Source organism: Populus alba, chromosome 1, assembly GCF_005239225.2.
Source record: "Populus alba chromosome 1, ASM523922v2, whole genome shotgun sequence".
Classification (NCBI taxonomy): domain Eukaryota; kingdom Viridiplantae; phylum Streptophyta; class Magnoliopsida; order Malpighiales; family Salicaceae; genus Populus; species Populus alba.
In genome coordinates, this window is record NC_133284.1 from 28,873,597 (window position 1) to 28,900,168 (window position 26,572).

At 33.9% G+C, this 26,572-nt stretch overlaps 2 protein-coding genes and 1 long non-coding RNA gene across 4 annotated transcripts; 2 read left to right on the top strand and 1 right to left on the bottom strand.

Annotated features, from left to right (window-relative positions):
* Window positions 1-1,034: 1,034 nt before the first annotated feature.
* On the top strand, window positions 1,035-8,124 carry LOC118028040 (pumilio homolog 2). The gene is made up of 9 exons (XM_035031556.2): window positions 1,035-1,926; window positions 2,576-4,158; window positions 4,248-4,389; window positions 4,481-4,588; window positions 5,027-5,239; window positions 5,324-5,434; window positions 6,305-6,499; window positions 6,691-6,865; window positions 7,675-8,124. The coding sequence occupies exons 1-9, from the start codon at window positions 1,288-1,290 to the stop codon at window positions 7,710-7,712; spliced, it is 3,204 nt and encodes a 1,067-aa protein (XP_034887447.1). The 5' UTR covers window positions 1,035-1,287; the 3' UTR covers window positions 7,713-8,124.
* A 207-nt stretch (window positions 8,125-8,331) lies between these two features.
* LOC118028041 (uncharacterized) lies at window positions 8,332-10,175 on the bottom strand. 2 transcript variants are annotated; one of them, XR_012170878.1, is made up of 3 exons: window positions 9,596-10,100; window positions 8,900-9,345; window positions 8,332-8,793 (listed from the first exon to the last, which is right to left on the bottom strand). It is a non-coding gene; the product is annotated as an uncharacterized lncRNA (long non-coding RNA). The 2 variants fall into 2 exon arrangements; XR_012170877.1 differs by lacking the exon at window positions 8,332-8,793 and having other exon boundaries at window positions 9,054-9,345; window positions 9,596-10,175.
* Window positions 10,176-20,192: 10,017 nt separating this feature from the next.
* LOC118028042 (transcription factor BOA) lies at window positions 20,193-23,741 on the top strand. The gene is made up of 2 exons (XM_035031558.2): window positions 20,193-21,590; window positions 23,407-23,741. Exon 1 carries the CDS (start codon window positions 20,383-20,385, stop codon window positions 21,547-21,549), a length of 1,167 nt encoding a protein of 388 aa, XP_034887449.2. The 5' UTR covers window positions 20,193-20,382; the 3' UTR covers window positions 21,550-21,590; window positions 23,407-23,741.
* The last annotated feature ends 2,831 nt before the right edge of the window (window positions 23,742-26,572 follow it).

Consider the following 26,572-nt stretch of genomic DNA (forward strand, 5'->3'; position numbering starts at 1 on the left):
ACATAACCATATTTTTTTTAAACATATTTTTTTAAACCACAACTACAAAAACTACCTTTAAAACAAATACACTCTGAACCCCATTAACAATTGCTTGTAGCTCCGCCCCCTCTCCCTGTTCCTCCAATAAACCAAGGAGAGCTAAGAGCTGCTTGTTAGTGAAGATTTCCCACGAAACCTGCCCACACGTCAACATTAAATTCTGGCTTGCATTGACATTAGCATAGCACACTCATTATGGCAAAGTAAGTTAATTACTCAACTAAATAGCTGAAAAAGGAAAAGAGGAGAGAGTTCTTGATATATTGTTTCCTTAACACAACAATGGCGATGAATTCAGGAAGATAAAAACAAAAAACCGATGGTTTGAAACACATTGCTACTTTAACAGATTCTTCAACTCAAGTTTTAATGCCTAAAATGTATTTTTTTAATTTAAATAAAAAAAGAGAGGCGAAGAGGGTACAATCCGACTCTAAATAAACTGACGTGCAGCACCATGGAATTCTGTTGTTGTTTAGCAGTTTAGGGACACACGGGACGAGGAAAAACCAAACATCATTATCTTCTTTCTACTACCGATTTCTCTACATCAGTCGGTTATCACTTTGTCAAGTACCCATGTTCTTTTTAGGATTGGACTTAATAAATAAAGTATTTTATTTCTCCTTTTCTTTGTAGGATTCGTACCCATAAAAGAATTTCTTTTCTTTTTTAATATATAAATATCTCACTGCTTCTAATAAAAGTCTTTCTTTTTGATAGTTGATGCTCATCACTCCGCATTAGAACAAAACCCTAAGGGTTCTTGTAAGGACCAATCGCCGCCAGATTGATCTCAGCCCACTATAAAAGCCTCTTCTTCCATGTTTTTCTTGTTTCTTCAATGAAAATTGCTCTCTTTCTTTATCTATCTATTTCTCACACAATCTTTGCTGCATGAAAAACATGGTGCGCAAAGTTGTGTGCTTTGTTTCATAAAATTGATTTAGAAGATAAGAGAGGAAAGCCCCAACCTTTTTAACATGTTTTATGATTGAAAATTGAAGTTTTTTGCAGTTTAGGAGTGGGCAATTGATGCTCATCAATTTAGCAGGTGTACAAGTTTTGATCTTTTCTAGTTAAAAAGTTAACATCTTGAAGCTGTAAGTAGGGTTTTGGCTATTTCTAACGTAGACAAGTTTTGATTTTGGAGACGGTTTAGGTTTTAGGGTTTGATTATAACTGGTGGTTGTTGATCAGTTATTGAGTTGTTATGGGGGTAATGATCAAGTTGGGGTTTTGAATATGCTATCTGAATTGGGAAGGAGACCGATGGTAGGAGCTAATGATGGATCATTCGGCGATGATTTAGAGAAGGAGATAGGGTTATTGTTGCGTGAGCAACGTAGGCAAGAAGCTGATGATCGTGAGAAAGAGCTCAATTTGTATAGGAGTGGTTCTGCTCCTCCAACCGTGGAGGGTTCATTGAATGCAGTCGGGGGCTTGTTTGGCGGCGGAGGTAATGGTGGTGCCTCTTTCTCAGACTTTATTGGTGGAAAAAATGGGAATGGTTTCACGTCCGAGAAGGAGCTTAGGTCTGATCCAGCTTACTTATCTTATTACTATTCAAATGTGAATTTGAACCCTAGGCTTCCTCCTCCTTTGCTGTCGAAGGAGGATTGGAGGTCTGCGCAGAGATTGAAGGGTGGAAGTTCAGTCTTAGGTGGGATTGGAGATAGGAGGAAAGGTAGCAGAGCTGATAATGGTAATGGTAATGGTAGATCAATGTTTTCAATGCCACCAGGGTTTGAATCGAGGAATCAAGACAGTGAGGTTGAGTCAGAGAAGGTTTCTGGCTCACTTGAATGGGGTGGTGACGGGCTGATTGGTTTACCAGGATTAGGACTTGCCAGCAAACAGAAGAGCTTTGCTGAAATATTTCAGGTGTATTTCTATGATTTTGCTCAAGTCACGTTTCTGTTTGTTTGTAAATTTCTGGCTTTTGCTTATTGCTTTCTGGCATCAAGAATATCATTGGATTATTTTCCTTGAATTCCCCATTGTGGTATTCGGTGCTTCCTATTAAGGATTGGCACAATATTATTTGTGCATGGATGAAATAAATAAGTTTTTTGCTTTCCTTTTCTAATTTTCTACTTTGAATGTTACAGAAAATCAGTTTTTTTTTTTTTTTTTACCTGGGTTATTTTATTTTTGTATCATTCTCTATGCCTTGCAATTATTTTGTTTTCAGTTTGTTTGTGTACAAATGGTATTGGAGGTGTATTAAGAATGCGATCATGACAAATTGATGCAATATTTAGTTATTTTTATTCTCGAATACAAAGTGAAGAAGTCTATGAACTGGTCGGTATGTTTAACTTGTGAACTCTGAGGAGCTTTTAGTTGTGTGGGATTTAGTTCTGTGTAAATGACGAGACCATTACGAGGCCCCATGCTAGACATACACTTTGAACTCAAGCTTTGATTGGGATACCAATTTCAAGGGCATTGTCTATGGCCTAAAAGTTGCCTTCTTTAGATTGTCCACTCCACTGTTATATTTATGATTTGGTATCTTATATCCATGCAGGATGATTTGGGGCGTGCAACTCCTGTGACAGGGCCTCCATCTCGCCCAGCTAGTCGTAATGCATTTAATGAAAACGTTGAGACCTTAGGTTCAGCTGAAGCGGAGTTGGCTCATTTGCGCCGTGAATTATCATCTGCAGATACTTTACGATCTGGTGCAAATGGCCAGGGCTCCTCTCCTGTCCAAAATATAGGCCAGCCTTCTTATAGTTATGCTGCTGCTCTTGGTGCCTCCTTGTCTAGGAGTACTACTCCTGATCCTCAACACGTTGCCAGGGCTCCTAGTCCATGTCCTACACCCATTGGACAAGGGAGAGTTAGCACATCTGAAAAGAGAGTCACTGCTAGTTCAAACTCATTCATTGGTGTCTCATCTGGTATCAGGGAGCCTTCAGAGTTGGTATCTGTGTTTTCTGGCATGAACTTGGCAACAAATGGTGGAGTAGATGAAGAAATCCATTTGCCATCACAGGCTGAACAGGATGTTGACAGCCATCAAAATTATCTCTATGGCCTCCAAGGCAGCCAGAATCATATGAAGCAAAATACATACATAAAGAAGTCTGAATCTGGGCATTTACACATGTCTTCTGTTCCTCAATCTGCCAATTTATCATATTCTGATTTGGCTAGGAGTAATGGTGGTGGATCGAACCTCAACAGCTCATCTTTGATGGCTGACAGGCAGGTTGAACTACAAAAATTGGCTTTTCCTTCTGGCAATTCTTACATGAAAGGATCACCTACCTCGGCTCTTGGTGGTGGAGGTGGCTTACCTGCACAGTATCATCATCTAGATGGTATCAATTCATCACTTCCAAACTATGGACTGAGTGGGTATTCCATGAATCCAGCATTGGCTTCCATGATTGCTCAGCAGCTTGGCACTGGTAATCTGCCACCATTATTTGAAAATGTTGCTGCTGCATCTGCTATGGCCATCCCTGGAATGGACTCAAGAGTGCTCGGAAATGGTTTGGGGTCTGGAACAAATCTAACTGCTGCTTCGTTGGAGTCTTATAATCTTGGGAGAGGGGGGAGTCCAATAGCAGGAAGTGCTCTTCAGGCACCTTTTGTTGATCCTGTGTATCTCCAGTACTTGAGGACTCCTGACTATGCTGCTACCCAGCTCTCGGCTATTAATGATCCCTCAATAGATAGGAACTACTTGGGTAATTCATACTTGAATTTCCTTGAAATTCAAAAGGCTTATGGTCTTCTATCATCTCAGAAATCACAGTATGGTGTCCCATTAGGTGGTAAATCTGGCAGTTCTACTCATCATGGTTATTTTGGGAATCCTGCCTTTGGTGTTGGTATGCCATATCCTGGAAGTCCCCTGGCAAGCCCTGTCATTCCAAACTCCCCAGTTGGACCTGCCAGTCCCTTGAGACACAATGAACTGAATATGCGTTTTCCTTCTGGAATGAGGAACTTAGCTGGGGGCATCATGGGACACTGGCCCTTGGATGCAGGATGTAACATGGATGAAAACTATGTGCCATCCCTATTGGAAGAGTTCAAGAGCAATAAAACCAAGTGTCTTGAACTCTCAGAAATTGTTGGTCATGTTGTTGAGTTCAGGTATCTCTTGAACAAAAAAATATTATGTTCATTCATTGTCATAATTTGTTTTTTATATAATTCAATGATTTGAGATCCCTTATGAGCAGTGCGGATCAGTATGGGAGCCGATTCATTCAACAAAAACTTGAGACTGCCACAATGGATGAGAAAAATGTGGTTTACGAGGAAATCATGCCCCAGGCTCTTCCTCTGATGACTGATGTGTTTGGTAATTATGTAATTCAGAAGGTACCAGATATCTATGCTTTGTTACAGTGCACTTTGTTATGTTTTTATGGATTCCGCATATGAAAGTAGTAACTATGTATTTGTATGTAGTTTTTTCGAGCATGGCCTTCCATCACAGAGAAGAGAATTGGCTGGCAATCTTTTTGGTCATGTTTTGACACTTAGTCTTCAAATGTATGGCTGTCGAGTGATCCAGAAGGTACCATTAGTTTTGCTACCATTTTGCAATTTGATGTTACATGATACACCCTGTTACATCTTTGTTAGTGGATTATGGTACTATGGTGCCAGAAAGTATGCTTCTGAGAAAAAAAAATGTTTACTCCTGGTTTGTGTAAAAACAAAATGTTTTGGTCAAACAGCTCAAAGAATTCTTTGTCAGGGTTGTCCTCACCAATTTGCATAATGAAGTGTCTTGTATTCTCGTTTTGGGTAACAAGTTACCTATTCTGGAGGTGCAGCACTGCTTTTGTATTTGTCTCTTGCCTTCATCATTACACAATAGAAGAGTGACTATGCACAAATTTATGGAGATCCCTAAAAACTCACCAATCAAATTAAGATGAATATGATTATCAGGGGCACCTACTGAAGTTGTTGATAGCAAGTAACATGTTCTTTTGTTTATATTGTTTAGGCCATTGAGGTTGTTGACCTAGACCAGAAAATAAAAATGGTTGAAGAGCTCGATGGTCATGTAATGCGGTGTGTACGTGACCAGAACGGGAACCATGTCATCCAAAAGTGCATCGAGTGTATTCCTGAAGATAACATTCAGTTTATTGTCTCGACATTCTTTGATCAAGTTGTGAATCTCTCCACCCATCCATATGGGTGCCGTGTTATACAGGTTTGGAACTGTTTGCTTATTTCAAATGTACATGGACCTTTCTGGAAGAAAAGAAAATTACGTAACTGTTTCTAAATTTTGCAGAGGGTATTGGAACACTGCAATGACGCAAAAACACAGAGTAAAGTTATGGATGAGATTTTAGGTGCTGTTAGTATGTTGGCGCAAGATCAATATGGAAATTATGTAGTGCAGGTTGGTTTTGCATTTCAATGACTCCCACTTCGGATGCATATAAGTTGCTACCATTCTTGTTGAGTGTTATAACTTTTGTGTCATCTAGATACTGGGTATGGGATATAAAGCTCTCTGCTTTATATAAAAAAGTTGGTCATGATGTTTGTTTAATCTATAAAAAGCAGTACAGGTATTCTTGAGATGATAGGGAGTGTATTTTCTACAATCCTGGCTGAATCTCCAGTACTATCACCTTCATGTCTCATCCTTTATATCTGTCAATATTTTAGGAATATACATTCCTGCGTTGCAAACTCTATTATGTGAATGACTTTCTTGTCATTATTCCCCTTTGAGATGTGGTTCTATTGTACTTGAGCTTACTTCATTCACTTATTAGATAAATACCAGTCATCAATAAAGTGCAATCCACTGCTTCCCTCTCATTTCTCTTGCAAAAGAGTTATGTGCACCTGTGTATTTGTTTGAACTGCTTACTAATAACATTTATACATATGCAAGCATACTAATAACATTTAATTGATCCATATAAAAGCATCCTAATAGTATTCAAGACTTGGATCGCTTCTTATGGAATCTTAAATTGGGAGTAAACTCTAATTTCCAAGATACAGATCTTTATTCTTTTTTGCTTATGTCTCTCACCCAGACAAAGCGCAAGATGATGGAGAAATGACACTGCTTTCATTTCTTTTCTTAGTGTTCAATATGGCAGTTGGAATTCCTTCTTCCGATGCCAGTTATTTCCCTGTGCCATGTATTTTTAAAATTGCACTTCCCAAATATTGTTACTTAACGGCACTTCTCATGTTGTTTCTTAATATTAATCTCTATTGATTGATTAAGCATTGGCTTCTGTTTTAACAGCATGTGCTGGAACATGGAAAATCTCATGAACGATCTGCTATTATCAAGGAGTTAGCTGGGAAGATTGTTCAGATGAGTCAGCAGAAGTTTGCCTCCAATGTTGTGGAGAAGTGTTTAACTTTTAGTGGTCCTGCTGAACGCCAAATACTGGTCAATGAGATGCTTGGCACTACTGATGAAAATGAGCCTCTTCAGGTTTGCAACTTCTGTGCACTTTTGCAAGCTACAATTGAAGAATTTTCTCAGTTTCCACTATGCATGTTTGTGTGTGCATACATGTTTCAAATTTTGTTTCTTACTGTTCCAAATTTTGTATCTTCCTGTTGCACGATTAAGCATAATCATTTCCCAATCTCATCTGCTAATGTTTTCCCTTGTCTGTTCAGGCAATGATGAAAGATCAGTTTGCCAACTATGTTGTGCAAAAAGTGCTGGAGACATGTGATGACCAACAGCGTGAGCTGATCCTTACAAGAATAAAAGTCCATTTAAATGCATTGAAGAAGTACACCTATGGAAAGCATATTGTTGCACGTGTAGAGAAACTTGTTGCTGCTGGGGGTAAGCATTATTTTAATGCATATGATTTAATGTAAGCTTGATTTGTGGATATGCTTGTCTGTAATTGAAGTAAATAACACTAGTACCTTGTCACCTTAGTTGTGGATCTTGACATGGCATATGCTAGTAGAGCTTCTAACTGTTGTCACGCAAAATCCCTGTGAACCCTCAGTAGAGCATAAGCTTTTGGATGAAAGATTGGTGCTCTAATAGCTGCCCCATGTGGTGCTACCTACCTGTTTCATATGCATCTTCAATTGCATCTCAAAGTTAGCTGCCAGTTTTTTTATTCATAAATTTGACCAAAGCAATAGTTGATGAGTTATTTTGCATCATTGTGAAGTTCATATTGAGTTTATATTATACTTATTCAAAATACCATTAGTGGATCCTCTAACCTTGACAACTGTTTTTATTACTGATGTGTGAATACATTTGCATTTGTATATAAACATATGTTTTGCTTTGGAAAGTTGTCATACAGTATTCACCTTGCAGTTTACGATCTTTAATCCACTTAAAAAAAATGAGCCTATATTTAAATGTTTCATGAACAGGCTGTTGATTGGCAATATAAATGTAAAACTGGGACATGTTTTATGTGAACAAATTATGCTTTCTTTACCGTTTACTCTTCTGATGAAAACAAAGCCTACCTAATGCATGCAAGATGAAGGTGGTACTGCTTTTTATAGCTAGTTGTTCTGAGCAACATCTTGTGTGCATGCATGCCATGTCAATTTAGCTAGTAAGACCATACAATTCCTTCCATGTCAATTTGGCTCTCATTAATTCTGAATTGCTTGCAGAAAGGAGAAGTGCTGCACAGTCCCTGCACCCTGCTTAGTTGTGTTAGGAAAAAAAGTTTGTACAGCTAACCGAGGCTAGTGTGAGCTTCCTCTCTTTATTCCTTCCTGTTTGATGGCTACGTCTCTACCCATCTCTTTAGACAGGTATGAGCTGTTTGAAAATAAAGTTGTTGCTTGTATCGGAAACTGTACATTCTGTAGTTTAAGGTTTATACAGAGTTGAACAAGCTGAGGTTCAGATGTTGAATGCACACCTGATGCCCCCTGCAGAGGAGATAAATGACATACGAGTTTTTAAGGGTGTAAAAATGTCGGGGTAGTCTAAACGTGATATGTACAAAATGTTGGTATGTGAAGAGCTGTTATTGTTTAGGTGAGGGCAGAGTTTTCTTCTATGTATCCGGATTCGACCTTTTTTCTCTATTAAAAGTACATTTCTCTTCCGTTCAAGTATGGTTTTTGTCCGTGCGACAAAATTAGCCGTGGTTCTCTTCTTTCCCAGCCACTTCCCATACTGGAGAAAGTGAACCTTCATTTTTTATTTTTCGTCTTTTATTGGTCTTCTGCGCTTGTTTTGGCCGATCAAGGTTTGATTGTTAGTTGTTAGACAGGGAAATCAATTTCCATCGTCTTGTCTTAATTAAAGTCGCATGCATCCTTTGAATAACTATACATAAAAAAATGAAAAAGCATTCTCACACCAAAAGCAAAAGCAAGAGTGCGAAACGTATATGAACGTTGTTTGATAGGCCTACGGGCTCAGTCATCCTCTTCATCATGCATCATTGCGTCATTTATTTGTTGGTATTCTTTATATTCTCTCTACTTGCGAACCGCAACAGTTTTGAAAGGGTTGGAGACATGCTCAATTGCCATAATCCCTAGTTCCCTACTACACCGGGCTTCAATATGCAAAGTTTACAGCAGTTGTATCATTATCTTCGTAGGTGAGACAACTCTGAACTTGAGTCTTGTAGGTCTGAAACCTGCAGTGTGAGTGAATTCACGAAACTGCAGCGCTCCAGATTGGCTTTAGTTGCCAGCTTGAATCCTGTGAGCTATGTGCAGTGCTGCTGCATCGCTGAATTTACAAACAACCCAACAACTCACTCCCTTCCCCTATGATATTTGGTTGAGCACCGTTACTAAAAAGGTCTAAAAAATTTCAATGGTGAAGAATCTAATCCAATTTCAAAGAAACTAATCCAATTTCAAAGAAACTAACCAGTGACTGTTTCTTCTACGTAAAAGTTGGAGGACTATGACAAAACCCATGTCCTGTTGCAATTTCCATTTCTTGAGTTAAAGTGAATTAGTGTCTCCTTAACAATGGTAACATAGAATCAACTCTCAACAGATGAATGGTAGACAATAAGACATTTTCAACATTGTATGTGTGGCAAAAGTCACCGTGTATAGAAAGAATCAATAAAAGCTCCAATATCTTCAATGTTGCAAAATTGGAGTTCACAAAAGACTAGTCAAGCTTACATTATACATGTGCTAATCATCAAATTCATCATCTTCATTGATCTTCTGCCCAAATCCTCTTGGCCCAGACCTTGCTCTCACCTTTCTTTTCTTCACTCTCTTCTTCTTAGATTCCTCTTCCTTCTGAAGCTTCTCTGTCTCCCTCTTCTGCAAGAAATCTGTGACTCCTAAGTAGATTATCTGCAACCGAAGAAGCCACCTCAATTTAGCAACAGCCCACGTTCGAAAATCACAACATTTATCAACCACAATAAAAGCCCATTATTTTTATTTGCCTTGGAAAGCTAACCATTTGAATTTTGATTATAGATGGAGCAATGCTAAAGACAACTATGACCACAATTTCAAGATTGCAACTTTGACCATACAGAAAGCACCACCACCACCACCGTTATTATTATGTGAATCTTGAAAAGTAATTAGAATATACCCCAATAGTGAGAATGGATAGAGCAGCAAAGGCCACGAAAAGAAGGACTGATATGATATTGCCAACTCCATCACCATTAGTGGTGGACAACATCTGCTGGGTACTCTCCAGTGGGGTTGTATCTGAAGGCAAGACCTCTTCAGGGGTTGCTTTAATTTTCCAAATTTGGGCGCTCCTCCGATGAATTTCTAGTTTATAAAGAACAGTTCTTTTTGATGGTAGAGGATTGGATAAGGAGAGAGGGGAGGTGAGAGTTAAAGCTTTGTTGTGGTTGTGAATATAAGAGTGAGGGGGTTTGGTCTTGGTAATGGAGAGAAGATGTGGTGGAGCTAGTGAGATCATAGGATATGATGTTATAGCCATGGGGCATCTGCTACTGCTTTGCCACTTGCTGCTCTCTCTGTCTCTCTCTGCGACACCCTGGCAAGAGAAGTCAGTGACTCCCAAGGATAGATAGAAGAAGAAGAAGAAGAGAAATTATGGAATGGGCGATGGGCTCAAAACGCTGCAAAATCCCTTATTAGTCCTAACCAAGATTGGGTCATTGGGCTTCATATTTCGATAAATGAAGTTTTTATTTCTCTATGTTTTAATTATTATATCTGTTTTAATAATGATATTCATTTTCTTTATAATTTTATAAAAACTCACTTATTCGGTAATAAAATTTCTTCTTATATTTTTATACGAATCATTCTTTGGTTAATTAACTTTATTTAGTTCATAAAAAGTCAATTTGTTTAAAGTAATTGTTACAAATTATTAAATTGTATAAAATACTTTTTTGTTTATTTTGAAATTTTTAGTTTTTTCATATTATTTTGATGAAATAAAAAAATAATTTATTTTTTAAAATATATTATTAAAAATTATTTTTAAGAATTAAAATATTGACATGACATGTTTTAAATTAAAAAACATAAAATATTGGAGACATGCTTAATTACTAATGGGCTTGGAGAAAAACTTTGATTTTATCAGTTTCTAAGAAACTGATGATTAAAATGCAAAGACCCAAAACTTGATTCTAGAAATAGAAAGAAAACTCATAATAAAGAAAATACATGCACCCAGGCCACAAAAAGCAAACATGGGGTGCATGCAATCTTAGCTCACGAGTCAATCTTAGCTCACGAGTCAACACTCAGCTATCCCCGCTTGTAATTCCTTCTCATAATATAGTTGTATCATACTCGAATTATTTGCACGCAATGTGTAGCGAACCTCTAAGCCAACAACAATGATTTTCCTACAATATTTAGATTAATACACTTATAGGAGATTTATTTCTTATAATCATTTTTTCTGTATTTGAGTAAAAAAAAAAGTTTGGTATGTATATGTTAATTATTGGTTAAGCCTCATGAGGGATGGACCTGGTCCAAATGTTTAGAATAATTACTAAAAAAAATAATTATTTCCTCTCTCTATGTATATAAGGACATAACCCATATTAAGACGAAGTTTTTTTACTTTGAAAGATAATAATTCTCTCTTTCTCTTCTCTTATATTTGACTCTCTTAAATTAACTTGACAAGATTTACAAAGATATTCGTATTGTAAAATATTTTTTTGGTTCTAATAATTGAAGTAGCACTGAAACAATTGAACTAGAAACAAGAATGTGAATTCTTAAATCACCAGTAAGTTTCCTTTAAATCTACAATTGTATCAGGGTATGGTTTTCAAATTTGTTAGATTTTATACAATATATCTATTATAGTACAAACATTTTTTTTCCTGATACATATTATTACATGCTAGTTTTTTGTTTGCATCGAATGACTGCACCATGCATTATTTAAAAGAAGAATTCTAAAAATTTTGTCAAATTTTCATTTCTGAAGACAAAGAGTGTATTCTATGCTATTTGTCTGGTATTCATATATCAAACAATGTGTATACTTTGTAACAAAGTATGATACAAAAAAATTCAGGAACAAAGGCAATGACACTAATTTTTTTCAAATTCATATGGACGATGGATAATCAATGTAAGGATAGTAGTTCTGGTAGTGTAAATGATTTTTTTTTTTTTTAAAGTCTATGATGCCATTTGACATTATGTATCATAAATGCTTATTATTATTATTTTTAAAATTTATTAATTTGAGATAACTAAGTAAATTTTTAGAATTAATTAATCTAATAATTATGCATGGCACCTCTTGCCAAATTGTTCAAATAATTTGAATGAAGAGTTATCTTTTAAACTCTACAAATATATTGATATAAAGAGATGTATCTTTAAACTCTACAGACACTTTAGTATGAAATGATATTTTATTTATAAATATCAGTTTGATGTTGACAAAAAAAAAAACAAGAAATAATCTTATTCTCTCCCTAATTTTTCTCTACAAAATTTATGTTTATGTTTATTAGAAATAAAATTGAATTTCTTAATAAACTTATAGAAGTTGTTGTCTATAAATTTAAAGTTTTGCTTTATCCTGAAGGTATATTGCATATCATTTTAACCTTATAACAATATAATGGGGGCAATTAATACCTTAAAGATAATGAAATTCAAGCCTCAAAGCCTATTTATTATACGTTTGATTATTATATTTATATGTTTTTGGAATACTTTTTGTTGTAATGGATAAATAACAACAAATTGACCATTAATAATGTTTATAAAATCAAAGAGCACATTGATTATATCTAACATTGAATGAGTAAATTGACTATAAGTGGTGTTTATGAGCTCTACATGGAACATCAAATGTTAATCGTTCTTAATTCTCTGCTTGAGGAATGGATGTCAGTGCAATTATCGTTGAAATATAGGCTAGAATCTTTAAATTTCAACAATCTCGCTAATGAAATGTTGCTTAATATGGAATTTCAATATACCAAAAAAGATATACGACACAGTGAAAGAAGTGTATGTTATTTGGATGCTGCTGCTAAACTCATTCTATAGTTTGAGCATAATGAACTTGGAGGAGATGACTTTGATGAAGTAGATGATGTAATTGAAGACCCTAATTATATACCTGCAATATAAAATAATTCTAAAATATATTATTCTTAATTTTGTATTTTTTTTTGTTAAGATAATTGATTGATTTTTTTGTTGAACTGTATATTTTTTGTAATTTAAGTTTTAATTATATTATATGCATACATATGAAAATATCTGTAATTTGATTAGTGATAGTTGTTAGTTGAAACTAGTAACTATAATTTTTGCACTTATTTAAATTTCCAATACTAATTAGACCATCCAAATAAAAATTAATTAAGTGTTTAATATTATTTTCATTTCTATTGTATGTGTTAGATTACTATTTGTTTAATTTAGAATTGAGAGGCAATAGATGTCATTTAAATTGTATTAGATACTACTATTTATAATTGGTGTCAATAGCGCCTGATATGACTGCATATAAGAGTATTATTGTTGATTTGAACCATGAAAACAAGTTAAGTGAAAAGAATAATGATGTTTGGCATCGTAAGATTGAGTATTTCCTGGAAGAGCAATAAATGCTAAAAACAATCACATAACCGATGGTTGAACCTGAGCAAAGAAGCACTGCTCAGCACATGCTTGATTTGGACGCATATCAAAACTATAAGTGTAAAGATCATGTAGCTCAAATTCTAATGTTGAGTAGTATGAGAAATGATATAATGCTGGGTTTTGAAAGGCATCGTTCAGTCCAAACAGCTTGAGATGCAATGAAGATTTAGTATAGGAAAACCTCTACTACTAGACTTTGTCAATTAACACTCAAATTTGATGGTTACAAGAAGCATCAAAATTAGATAGTGAAGCAATATCTTACAATCATGTCTAACAAGATCAATAAATTAAGGGGTGCTGAGCATAAGATGATCGATGAACAACAAGTCCAAGCTGTGATCCGTTCTTTGCCAAGAAAATGGGAACACATACATGTTAACCTTACCCACGATGACAACATCAAGATATTTGATGATGTTGCTTGTCATGTTAAGCTTGAAGAAGATCGACTTCTCGCTGAAAGCCTATAAACAAGGCTTTTATATCTGAGACTAAGATGCAAGAGCATATGGCTCTAAACATAAGAAGGGAAAATGTAAGAGTCCTAAATATAGCAAGAGAGGAATAGAAGCAAATAGTAATATAAGCGCAAGCATAGAAAACATCGTAATAAGAAAGACAAGAATATGAATTGTTTTAATTATGGTAAACCTGGTCATTTACTTGCAATTGCATTGAACCAAAAACTTATGAGCAACCAACCACATAACAAGGGATCAAATAAATTTTGGTGGAATTTCATCAAATTTCAAAGGGAAATAGATGCATATACATGAGGAATAATGCTTCTGGTGCTGTGCTTGGGATCGGTACCTACAAACTAGATTTGCAAGGCGGTCGGACACTTTATCTTCATGATGTACTTTACATTTCAAAAGTTCAATGAAATCTTGTGTTTGTTCTTGCTATACTGTAATTGAGCTTTTATATTGTGTTTGTTGGTTATTGTGTGAAAAAATATATGAATAATAATTTTTTATGGTTCTGGTTTTGTATTAAAAGATTTTATAATGTTAGACACCGTTAATGTATCTATTAAGGATGATGCTTCTATTTATGTTGTTCAAGGTTCTAACACTACTAATAATAATGATATCATGTTATTTATTATTTGTTTTATAGAATATATCATGAGTATCGTATAATATAATTTGTTAAAGTATAATGATAGACTTAAATTGACTCACTTATATGAGTAATTACTTCTAACGCTTGTAAGGTGCTTAGAGATGAGATTATTTGAGTTTTAATGCTCAATAAGTGATTTTGGCACAATGAGAGCAATTTTAACTCAAAGTAATTATTGAAAATTCACCTGGGTTGGGACTAAGATGAGATTCTTAAATATAAGAATCAACATGAATGAATTCTTACCATTTATATGTCTATTATGATTGAAGTCCAGTACGAAATTATTCATTTGCCACTAATAATTGTGAGTAAATGAGAATTTATGATTTGAAGTCCATATTTTTTAGTGACAAGACTAGGACTCGTATGATGTATTTCCTCTAATAAGAAGAGAAACGACATACACTCTTTGTCTTCAAATAAGAAAAGAGTAAGCTCCACTATAACATGTATTTCATATTACATGTACTGATGGCCATTACAGGAATAAAGAATGGATCCTTGCTTTTTTATTAAATGAGTCTTGGAGATCATATATAAGATCTCAATACATTATCATTTGTGACTTTTGACTGTATAATAAGGTGAAGTATAAATGATCTCTATTTTAGGAGTATATCTTATGGTCATTGAATGATTCAACTTAAAGGAATACTTATAAGACAACGAGTTAATTCAGATCTGATTGATATAAGAGTGAACGAAAAAGTAATTTTAGTTCTATATAAGTTATTTGTGTTCATTGATCGAGATCATATAACTCGAATAAATTTGATATGATTTAAAATATTTATAATTGTAAGGACGGATGAGTATGAAATTATTGAGGGATTGAGTCCTAGAGATCATATATAAAATCTCAATACCTTACCCTTTGTGACTTTTGACTATGTCATGTGGTGATGTGTAAATGATTGTTACTTTAGGAGTATATACTATAGTAATGAAATGATTTGACTTAAAGGAATACTCATAGGAAAGCAAGTTAATTCAGATGCAATTGATATAAGAGCGAAAAAAAACTTAATTTTAGTTTTATATATGTAACTTATATTCATCGACAGGGATCATATCACTCGAATAAATTTAATGTGATTTAGAATACTTGTAATTGTAAGGATGAATTGAGTATAAAATTCTTGAGGGATTGAATTATATTCAGTCATGTGTAACTAAAAATGCTTGAGGTATAGTTGTACACTTTAAGGAGTAACTAATTATGAAGTTAATGTCTCCTATATGGCCTGTATTATGTTTCTATGTTGGAGCTTCTTTCATTGTGTGCTTCAGGTTGCATAGTCCGTTCATCTAGTATGAAATTCTTCTACAAGTTTAAAATATAATGTATTAGATATATCTAATCCTTTATGGATGACTGAGTGATGTTGGTTATTAGGTTAGGCTTGCTTCGTCTATGAGGGATGAGCCTAATCCAAATATTTAGAGGAGTTACTAAAAGAAATAACTGCTCCCCCTCTCTATATATATAGGGACATAACCCATATTAAGATGAAGTTTTTAACTTTGAAAGATAATGGTTTTCTCTTTGTCTTCTCCTATTTTTAACTATCTGAATTAACTTGACAAGATTTATAAAGACGTTCATACTGTGAAATATTTATTTGGTTCTAGTAATCGAAGTAACACCGAAGCAATTGATATAAGAACAAGAAAGCGAATTCTCAAATCACTAATAAGTTTCCTTTAAATTCTCAAATCATCCGGGGGAGGAATCACTCTATCCACCTTTTTTCTCTTTAAAATTTTGTATTTAACTTTTTTTTTTCAATTTAATTCTTTTGTTATTTAATTTCATGAGATAAAATTTTAAATTATAGTTGAAATTTCAAATTAAAAGAGAAATAACTATCATGTACAACATAGGAAAAGCATGCGGCCAATTGCAAAGTCGCTATATTCTTTTTTATTAATTTAATTCTTTTTGTTACTTAATTATATGATATAAAGTCTTAAATTATAGTTTAAAATTCAAAATAAAAAAGAGGATCACTTTATGAAATTTGAGGAAAACACGTAGCCAATTTCAAAGCTAGTAAAAAAAGCTTTCTAGCCCATATATTTTCCTTTCTCATCTAACTTAGTCATTTTAGCTTTTGAAATTTAAATTTTAGCCCAAGAATTCATTTTTCAATCTCAAGCTTTTGGAGAAGAGGGAGAAACTCACTGAAAAAACAGTGAAAGAGAGACAAAATTGTCGTTTGGTCACATAACGATAACAAAAAGAATGATTTTAATGTCAACGAGTTTCATTCGATGAGAAAAAAATCCATATTTGAGCTGTTTTGAGGCCTTTATCTTATTGAAAAAAAGTAGACGAGGTTAAGAAATAGGTTTTTCCCCCCCCGAATTGATTTTGTGTTTTTGGATTGATTTAAATGTATTTTGAGTTGAAAGATTGGTTTATTGACATAGTATAAAAAGTTTATCATATAGTTTTAGGTAAGAATACATTGAAGAAATGTTAAATAAAAAAATATCAACCTGACTCTTCTACCACCTATTCAATAGTCAGAAATTGGGTAAGTAGATTACATGTTGTCCTTTTTTTTTCAAAAAAAAGGTGGACAACATGATGTTCACTCCTTTTAATAATAATAAAACCTTTCTTTAAATAGGTTAGGGGCACTACCACACTTAGGCCTAGGTGCTTAACCTCTATATTGTGGGTTTATTACACATTTATTTATTTATTTATTAAATTTTTGAAAATAAATAGCTTTAAGATATATTAAAAATATAATCTCAATAATAAAAATGTAGTTTTTTTTTTTTAAATTATCTAGCATTTTTTATATGGTCCTTTATGATTTTTTTGGTTTTTTCTTTTTTCTGGCTTATCCGTGTAAAGTTTGTTTATTATTATCAATTTACTTGAACAAATAGACAGTGCTAAGTTCTCTGTTAATAATAATAACAAAAAAATTTAAGCTAAAACATATATTAACAACGCTTGTATTTTTTTTATAATAAAAAATTAATGGAGTGTGGATAAAGTTGAGTAGTATATAATAATGCATGAAATAGCATAAAACTAGTTTTTTGACCTACTATATACATTGTGGGTTAAATTATTTTTTTGTAACCTTATAAAAATATAAAAATATTAGGAATTTAAAAGTTAGACGAAGAATTTTTAAAATATTAAAGCGGTGACATACTCAATAACACATTGTTTTTTTTTTTTTTTTAATATATTAAAATGCTAACATATTAAATTTACCAAAGCCAACCATGTTTAATCTACTGAACTTTCGATTTAGGGATATGAGCACGTGACAACACCATGAAATCCAAATCGAAGCAATTAGGACCAATTCTAATTAACCAAAAATTAAAGGTCTAAAATGAAAAAAAAACATTAAATAAAAAAAAAAAGATAAAACAAATGACTTGAGCAAACCTAGAACAGTGGCTCGCACTATGTTGCGGCTCGAACCAGTGTTTTTAAAGAAGAAAGAAAAATCCAAGGTTCTAGTAATTGACATGAATGGATCTATAAGCCATACTAACTTCATAATATGATTAAAAAAATAATAATAAATGATAAAATAAAATTTTTTTGAGATAACCCATATCATTTTTAAAATTAGTGAAAAATCATATATAAACAAAAAAAGAGCCTAATCTCCAAATAAATCAAATGTTAAAGGATAAAAAAAAAACATGTGCGGGCTTAAGAAAAAAATAATATTGATTTTTTACCTTACACTATGCTACTAGTTAAATATTTATCCTCTAACATTAAAAAAATGATAAAGTAAATGGAAATGATGGCATGCTAAATGATATATTTTTAAAGATAAATATTGAGCAATTAATTTAATTTAATTAAAAAAATTCTTTTAAAAAAAGTTAAATCCAATAAAGAATAAAATATAAAAAGACTCGAGATAAACTAGGTTATTTTTAAAAAGCAATGAAAATCCTATAAAAAAACTATAAAATCACGAAACTCAATTTCCAATTAAATCAAATGACAAATGAAAATATTAAAAAAACATGAGTTAAAAAAAAAAATTAACCTGGGTGAATATCCTAAACATGAGTTAAGTTATCAAATTCATAATCATTTAAATCCTAAATATGGAGTTAATCAATAAGCTTAATTTAATGTTGAAATAAAAAAAAAACAATTTAAAAAACTTGCCAAGATTAAAAAATAACAATGAAAATAATAAAGGTAAAATCTGATACGTATTTATAATGAAAATGATTGAGATTATAAAAAAATAATTTTAAAAACTAATCTAAAATAAAAATAAGGACCTAATCTAAAATGTAAAAATAAAATAAAATGAAGAGAGATAAAATAAAATAAAACTCAATTTTAAAAATTAATTCAAATAAAAAAATTAATTAAAAAAACAAAAACCAAATCACAAGGAAAAAAAATTAAAGGGTTGCTGGGAAGGCACAAAGACTAAGGAAAAAAAAGAACAAGAAAAAGAAAAGCTAACTACTACCATATCGCTCAGAATTAAGTCATACATGCCGTCTAGAAAGGTAACCTCCACTGTTGCGAATAGAAAAACACTAAGAAAACTGGTTTTTCATTATTGTGAGCCACCATATACCTTGTCTGGAGATGGTGGGGTGACTCACTGACTGGTGTGTTCTATGAACATATTAATAATTATTTTTATTAGTTAAATTATTAAATCACCCCTGTTTCCTGTGGCAACGTAGTTATTAAAAAAAAAATATGTTAAATAATGAATATTGCCTTGAAGCAAAGCCTAAGATTTTTCTAGTGTATGGTTAAAGAAAATTTCAAAAAAACCTTAAAGACGATAGTTAATTTTTTTTTCTAGGTGTAACCGAGTAGTACACCATGCATATATATATATATATATATATATATATATATATATATGAAAAAATACCAAGAAATCTTATATAACAAATGAATCTAGATAAAAAAATTATTTTACCCTGTCTTGAATGTTTTTTTTTTTTTTTTTTTATGGAAAAAATCACCAATTTACTGTTACAATCCAAGTGAATTAAGGTATACCTGCCGTGGTTTTTCCAAACCATGTAGATTTGTTAATACTAGTGTGATGTAGGGTTTTTTTTTTTATATATATAATTAAAATAGATACACTTTAATTATATTCGATAATCGAGAAAAAGCTGAGGTGTTTCATAATAGTGCAGCACCCAGCTGTCCTCCAACCCTCTACTGTCTCATTGGTCCAAACCCTAAAGAATAAACGAAAAAGGGAAAGTCGGTTCTAAATTAAAGTGACTCCTGAAATTACCAATACAACCTCAAAAGTGCACTCCCTTTGCCTACCTGGCATCTGACAACCCTCTTTTCAAGCCTTTTCCACTTCCCCATCTACCATGACTAGTCCACCTCCGCTGCTTACGTGCCTGATCTTCGTTGGATACACTATACATCTGTCGAGTAGATTGAGCGAGTATCCATCTGATTCCTTGAGCTAGAAAGTGAGAGAGTGACACGTAGAGTGTAGATTTTTAGAGAATCAAAAATATCTGGCTAAGTCGTCCACGCTGGCACCTATGCAAGATCCAACTATCTGAATTGTCAATAAGATATTAGTCAATTTTACATTTTATTAACATAGTCCATATACTTTTATGTTTTTCAAAATCCACCCAAACTCTTGGTTCATTAAGAATGCAGTCCTTCCGTCCCTAATATTATAATTTCACATTGTTAAATTAACATATATTTTCTTAGCCTGGATTTTATGTTTTTACGAAACTTGTCTTCCATTTAGAGACAAAATAACGGTGTTAGAGATGGAGGGATCACATCCCTAACAAGCCCAGAATAGAGGGGTAGATTTAAATAAAATAGAAGCATAAGAATTTCTTTAAAACATATTAAAAGTAGAGGGGTGAAAAAAAAACCCCGATTAACTCATGAGATATTTGCACTTTTTCTCTCTCAAGAAGACACCCTCAAAAACTAATTTTCCTTTCCTTTCCTTCGAACCAAACAAACAAACCCAACCCCTTCCCTTAATTATCTCCAATTTCTTCTCTGAATCCGATCCAATTCCTTTTTCGATTTCTAAAAAAAAAATCCAAAAATTCTCCAATTTCAATATTTTTTGTTTTTCAACTACCATGGGAGAAGAAATGAAAATGAGTGAATACGAAATCAACGATGAAGATAACATCAACAGGGACGATGATAGAATTGATGTGTGGGAGATGGGATTACCTACACCTTATGATCTCACTCCTTTATCACAACCGTTGATCCCACCTGAACTTGCTTCCGCCTTCAACATCTCCCCTGAGCCTCACCGTACTCCACTCGATGTCAACCGAGCTTCCCAGAACACTCTCTCCAATCTCCACGGTCAATTAAACGCCCTATCGTCTTACAACTTCAAGTCCTTCAACGAAACGACAGGTCAAACGCACGACCCTATGGTAGTCGAGTTAGAGGAGGAGGAGGAGGAGGAGGATGTGACCGAGGCGATGGATCGGGACGGGTCCGGATCCGATGCCAGGAAGTTGAGGAGGATTGATTCTGAAGAGGCGGATTCAGCCTTGAGGACGGAGAATTGGGTGGATGACCCGTCATCTGCTGCGGCGAGGACTTTGAAACGGCCACGGCTGGTGTGGACCCCGCAGCTGCATAAGAGATTTGTTGATGTGGTGGGCCACTTAGGGATGAAAAACGCGGTCCCGAAAACAATTATGCAGTGGATGAATGTCGAGGGTTTGACTCGCGAGAATGTAGCTAGTCATTTGCAAAAGTACCGGCTTTATTTGAAGAGGAAACAGGGGTTGTCGAGTGAAGGACCCTCTGCTTCTGATCAGTTGTTTGCGTCCACTCCTGTGCCGCAGAGTTTGCACGAGAGCGGCGGCGGAAGCTGTGGGGGTGGGAATTTCGGAATGCCAATTCCAGTGCCTTATCATCATCCCGCCACCACGGCTGGTGGGATGATGCCAATGCCGGTTTATGGACATATGGGGATCCAAATGGTGAATGATCATGTTCATAATAATAATAATAGCAATAATTATCAGCATCAGCAAGTTAGTATGAATAGTCATCAAAATGGGTATAATGGAAATGTTGCTTTGCTAATGGGGAATAAGCATGTTCATAATAGTAGCAATAAGCATCAGCATCAGCAAGTTAGTACGAATAGTCATCAAAATGGGTATAATGGAAATGTTGCTTATGGACATATGTTTCAGCAGAGGGATTGGAATGGGACTAATTATGGTCCATACTCGCATCATCCTCATCATGCAGTATCTAATGATAATATGTGATGTTGGGAGGAGATTTTTTTTGGAATTCAATAGGAAAAGAGGTGAGTGCTGCTTTCAGTTGGATTTGTTGGATATAAATTAGTTGTCAATTTCTGTTATTATCTGTCTGAAAGTGTATTCATGAATTAAAAATGAAGCTCTGTAGCTTTAAATTAAAGTATGACTTGGGAAAAATTCTAATTTTGAATTAGCCCTTGTTAGTATTTGATTTTGATGAGTGTGCATATATAGAATCGGCGGAGCTTGCGTTTCATTGCTTAAAGTCACTTGTAGAACAGGTGCCTTCCACTGCAAATGCATTGCACCAGGGACCAGTGCTTTAAACTGGTTCTTCGTCAATTGCAATATTTCTTCAAGGTCACAATGGATGCTATTCCTAGGATTGAGATACTCCTTGCAAATGTATTCCTCAACATGCCATTGTGTTTTACTTGTTTGCTTACAATTGATTTTATGAACACCAATTTATCAAATGTATCAATGGCAATTAACATATACCATTCACCTGAAGCCTTAAAACATTTGATGGATGTATTTGAGCACTCATTTTCCTCCAAACAGACATCTAGAAGACCAAGTTAACTATACACTCATCTTCTTCCAAATCCTCAATCCCACGCTAGTTGGGGTCAGCTATTTATTTATTCACATTTTATTGGAGCCTCTAATTTTTTTGGTAGAAAACAACTAAGTTCAATTTATGAACTCTATAGCTTGCACTTTTTTCTATGTGCAACGAGAATTTGTGTTTAAATTCTGTTGTGAAAACTGAAGAGGGTAAAAAATATGTACTTGTTACAGGTTCTAAGTGACAGGGAAGGAACCCCCTCTCCTTTAACTCCTAAATGTGCACACAATCACCTAGAATATCTAGAAATCTGAAATTTTAAGATACCATCACATCGTAGGGAGATGGATATACAATGTCATCCTCTATCAAGCCTGCACAAAGACTTCAAGATGATAATACCACAGCATTATGCTTACACTCTGTGCACTTGCAAACTGTTGGCTGATAATAATTGTTGTAATTGGGGGAGTGAAGGAGTCGTATATTTAGGGTTAATGTGCATGGAATCGCTTTTAACCTGAAAAATTAAACCTTTTCTTGAATACTTAATACTTGCATGGCCATGATGTAAAGAGTTTGAATGCGAAACAAAAAAAATACAACTTAACTAGATGAAAGCTTGTAGATATCTGTCAATTTGCACCCTTGAACTGAAGTAGGCTCTTCTATAGATACCGGAAGGTGCATGCTGTTGCATCTGTCATTGTCCCACTTTTATCTCAAACTTTTTTGGTTTGCCTGTATGTACTTTATATGATCTGTATTGATCTTTATGTAAGATACTTTTGGGTCGACAATTTTTTTCTTTCTCGTTTTTCATTTTCATGATGTTATTATGTGATAGTTTTTTCATGATGTTATCATGTGATAGTTTATGTGCAGAAATGATTAGTGCGGTTAGAAGTTTGCTTTTCTTTCTCTATGATACAAGTCAGGTACTAAACTTTTTCCAGCAAAAAAGTTGGTATTTTAATTTCCAAGTTTTGATCAGTACTTTTGCTAGAGTGGTCTTTATTCATTTTCTTTTATTTTTCTTGTATTGAGAATGAATTCTAGAGCCTTATCTTGCTGACTAGTGTGATCTCTTTTGAGATGGTTTTGATGCCCTTTGATTTAGACTTGTAGTGATGTCAAACTTACAGGTTTGCAGTCCACCTATGTTTCGATCAGGTCCCCGTTATTTGTTCTAAGATTTACATCCCTGGTAGTTGCACACTGTCTGTTACGGTGCTTTTAGCTGATTGGCCAGAGAGGTGTTGCAATTAACATTATTTCTTTTTCCATAGATTCTGGAGATTGAGTAACCTGGCATAACTGTTGGAAGTTGCTGAAATTTAAGCACTTTACAAAAATTAGGGGGTTTGCAGGAAGAATTGTGTGGAGACATATCGAAGGCATATTTCCAGAGATTGTTAGGTTCTGCATGGATCAGGAAAACTTGCAATCCTTTTTTGAATATATATCTCATTGTACTTACCTGATGGCAGCAGGAACCTCAAGATATTACTTATCATTGCTTCCATGATGATAAGCAATAACTTGCATTCTTAACTTGTTCTTCAATTGATATATGCTGAATAAAGTGTGTGTTATTGGATGCGGCAACTCGTCTTCTAGGTCAACATAACAAATCTATAAAGGAACACTAAGCAAATTCAACCTAACATGTGATAATGTTTCAAAATCCGGAATGAGGTTTTTTGGTGTTTGAACAATGAATAATTATATGTTTATATCAATATTTTTATTTTTCCAAAGCTTAGGTGGTTGATGATTGGTGATAAAAGGGCTTAACACTGGTAAAAACATTCTTTTTTAATAGGGTTTGGGGACTTTCAGATGATGAAGTTAGTAACTTTTTTAAAAAAAAGATTGCAATAAATTTTAAATTTTAAGAGTATTTATTTGTTTTGGTATGGTAAATGCTCTGAAATTTAAAAGTACTAGTATTGTCATTTTATTAAAGTGGAGGGATCGAAGAGTTATTTCTTTCTTATAACATTAATAAAGGAATACGCATACTTTACACAATATTAATAAGGATAAATATCCATTACACTATTAATGAGATGAAATATAATAGTTATTGAGAGATTTTTTATTCACTTAAAGTGTAGGGAGATGAAATATCCCTAATATTAATATTTTATATTAAAAGTCCTAAGAATAAACAAACAAAATTTTATGGTTGGACATACATTAACATTTCTTGTTAAAAGTCATAAGAATAAACAAACTAAGCTTTATGATCGGACATGAAGGTTATGATGATCTCAAGACATTGGATGGTTGACCAGACTGCTTTTCAAAGGCTGAAGGCTGAGAAAGCTACATTGGAGGTTGAGTCGAGGGAGCTCAAGATAGCATATGTAGCGCTAAAGAAAGACATGAGAGGCTAGGTCGTTCAGTTGAACTCCATTAAAAGGGAGCTTTGTCTGGCTCATGATGAAATGGCCTCCTTGAAGCAGAGGATGATTGAGATGAGGGCATCCTATGAGGCTTTGAAAACTAAACTGCTTATAGCTAGAGAAGAAGTCAATTAACTCTCGTAAGAGGATAGAGGCTTTGAGGAGTTCCAGGAGATATTTGAAGGTTTCAACATTGAAAGAGATGGTTGAAGACAAGATTTTCCTTGCCATGTCTATCTTATATTTCCTTAACCTATAAACGGGAATTCAAGTGGAGAATGTGTCTATTCAAAACTGCTTGAGAGTAGGGGATCTGAGATCAACTCTTGACGAATTGATAAGAGACATTTAGGCATCGCCTAGAGAAAACAAAAATGTACTTTTGTCATTTTGAATAAGTCATACATATATTAAAAACTCACATTCTTATTCTTATTGATTGTATTTTTTCAAATAATCAGAGTGCTTAACGTGAAGGAGACTCTTTTCTTTTCATATCTTGTAAATGGAAGGTGTTTACCTTTTACCACCCTTGTGAATTTGAATGGAGATCATCCCATTTTAAGGACCAACTTGCTCTATCTTTCTATCTTACTCATAAATTCTAATTTCTTCAACACCAAATCCCAAAACTTGAATATTCTACTCTTAACTCTAACATTATGGTACTGGTTTTACGTCGATAAACTTCATTTCTAATCATTATAGTCAAACGATATTCTTCTAAGAAATCTAGATTAACACTAAGGCCTCTTCAATTTCCTTTTAATGTATAATGGATGACTCGGATGACACCCAATCTCAACTGGGATCATTGTCTCAATTTCAGAGGTTAGGAGAAATGAAGTTTTTCTAGTAGATGTCTTCTAGGTAGTATAAAATCTCATTTAGCAGTGATGCCCACTCTAATTTGGCATATGTTATCTTCTTTTTAAGTCCATTGAGAAAGACCTTGTTGGTGAGTTCAACTTGGTCATTTGTCTTGGGGTGAGAAATTAAGGAGAATTGATGGTCAATGTGAAGCCTTTGACATTGCTCTTTCATCTTCTAACTATCAAATTATGTCCTGTTATCGGTGATCAAGATTTTGGTAACTCTAAATCTATAAATGGTATTCCTTCACAAGAAAAGGATGATGTTATTAGTGGTGATATTTGCCAAAGTTGACATTTCATGAAAATTTAATTTTTTTGCTTTTTTTTTTTTTTTTTTATGTTTTTGAATTGTTTTGATTTGTTGATGTAAAAAATAATTAAAAAAAAAATAAAAAATATTATTTTGAACATCTTCCACACGAAAAGCACTTTGAAAAACAACTACTACCACACTCCCAAACACCCCCGAAGTAGTCTACAACTATCAATATGAACTGTCTATTCCACATGGCCTTTGGGAAAGGACCTAATATATTCATCCACCATCGGCCAAAAAGCCACAAGGAAGATATGGTTGTTAACTCTGTAGAGGGTTGTTTAGAGACTGATGTAAACTTATGACATTGATCATATCTTTTCACCAAGTTATTAGCATCGCCTATGATGTTTGGCCAGTAAAATCTTGCATTGGTGACCTGAGCAACAAGAGTTCTAAAACCAGTGTGAAAACCACAGATTTTTATATGAATTTCCCTTAAAACATAAGTGTTTTCTCTAAGGGATATGCAATTTAACAAAAGAAACAGAGCAAATCGTCTATATAATACCGTTTCAACCAAACAATACCTTGTTGATCATCTGATTAAATGAATGACCTCATTTTTGTCCAGGAGAAACTCCTAGTTAGTAGATAATTTTTGAAAGGAGTTCTTAAATTGTTGTTTTGTCAACTGGGTCAGCCACTAAACCTTCCTCTATGCTTGGTTTTTCTAAAATTTCAATCCATACATTTTGAGAGAGTTCAACTAAATTGGAGCTTGCTAGTTTGGACACGATATTTGCCTTGCCATTCTCATTTCTTAGAATTGTATCAATTAAAATTTCTTGGCCTTTGTCTTTTTGCAAGAACGACCTTTAGAGGGACTAGAAAATCATCGCGGTTGATAACT

Excerpts from the sequence above, each read along its gene's own strand:
- LOC118028040 (XM_035031556.2), top strand. The coding sequence starts at position 1,288 with ATGCTATCTGAATTGGGAAGGAGACCGATGGTAGGAGCTAATGATGGA. Across the intron at positions 1,927-2,575 it reads GCTTTGCTGAAATATTTCAG|GATGATTTGGGGCGTGCAAC; the intron begins GTGTATTTCTAT and ends ATATCCATGCAG. Across the intron at positions 4,390-4,480 it reads GTAATTATGTAATTCAGAAG|TTTTTCGAGCATGGCCTTCC; the intron begins GTACCAGATATC and ends TTTGTATGTAGT.
- LOC118028042 (XM_035031558.2), top strand. The coding sequence starts at position 20,383 with ATGGGAGAAGAAATGAAAATGAGTGAATACGAAATCAACGATGAAGAT.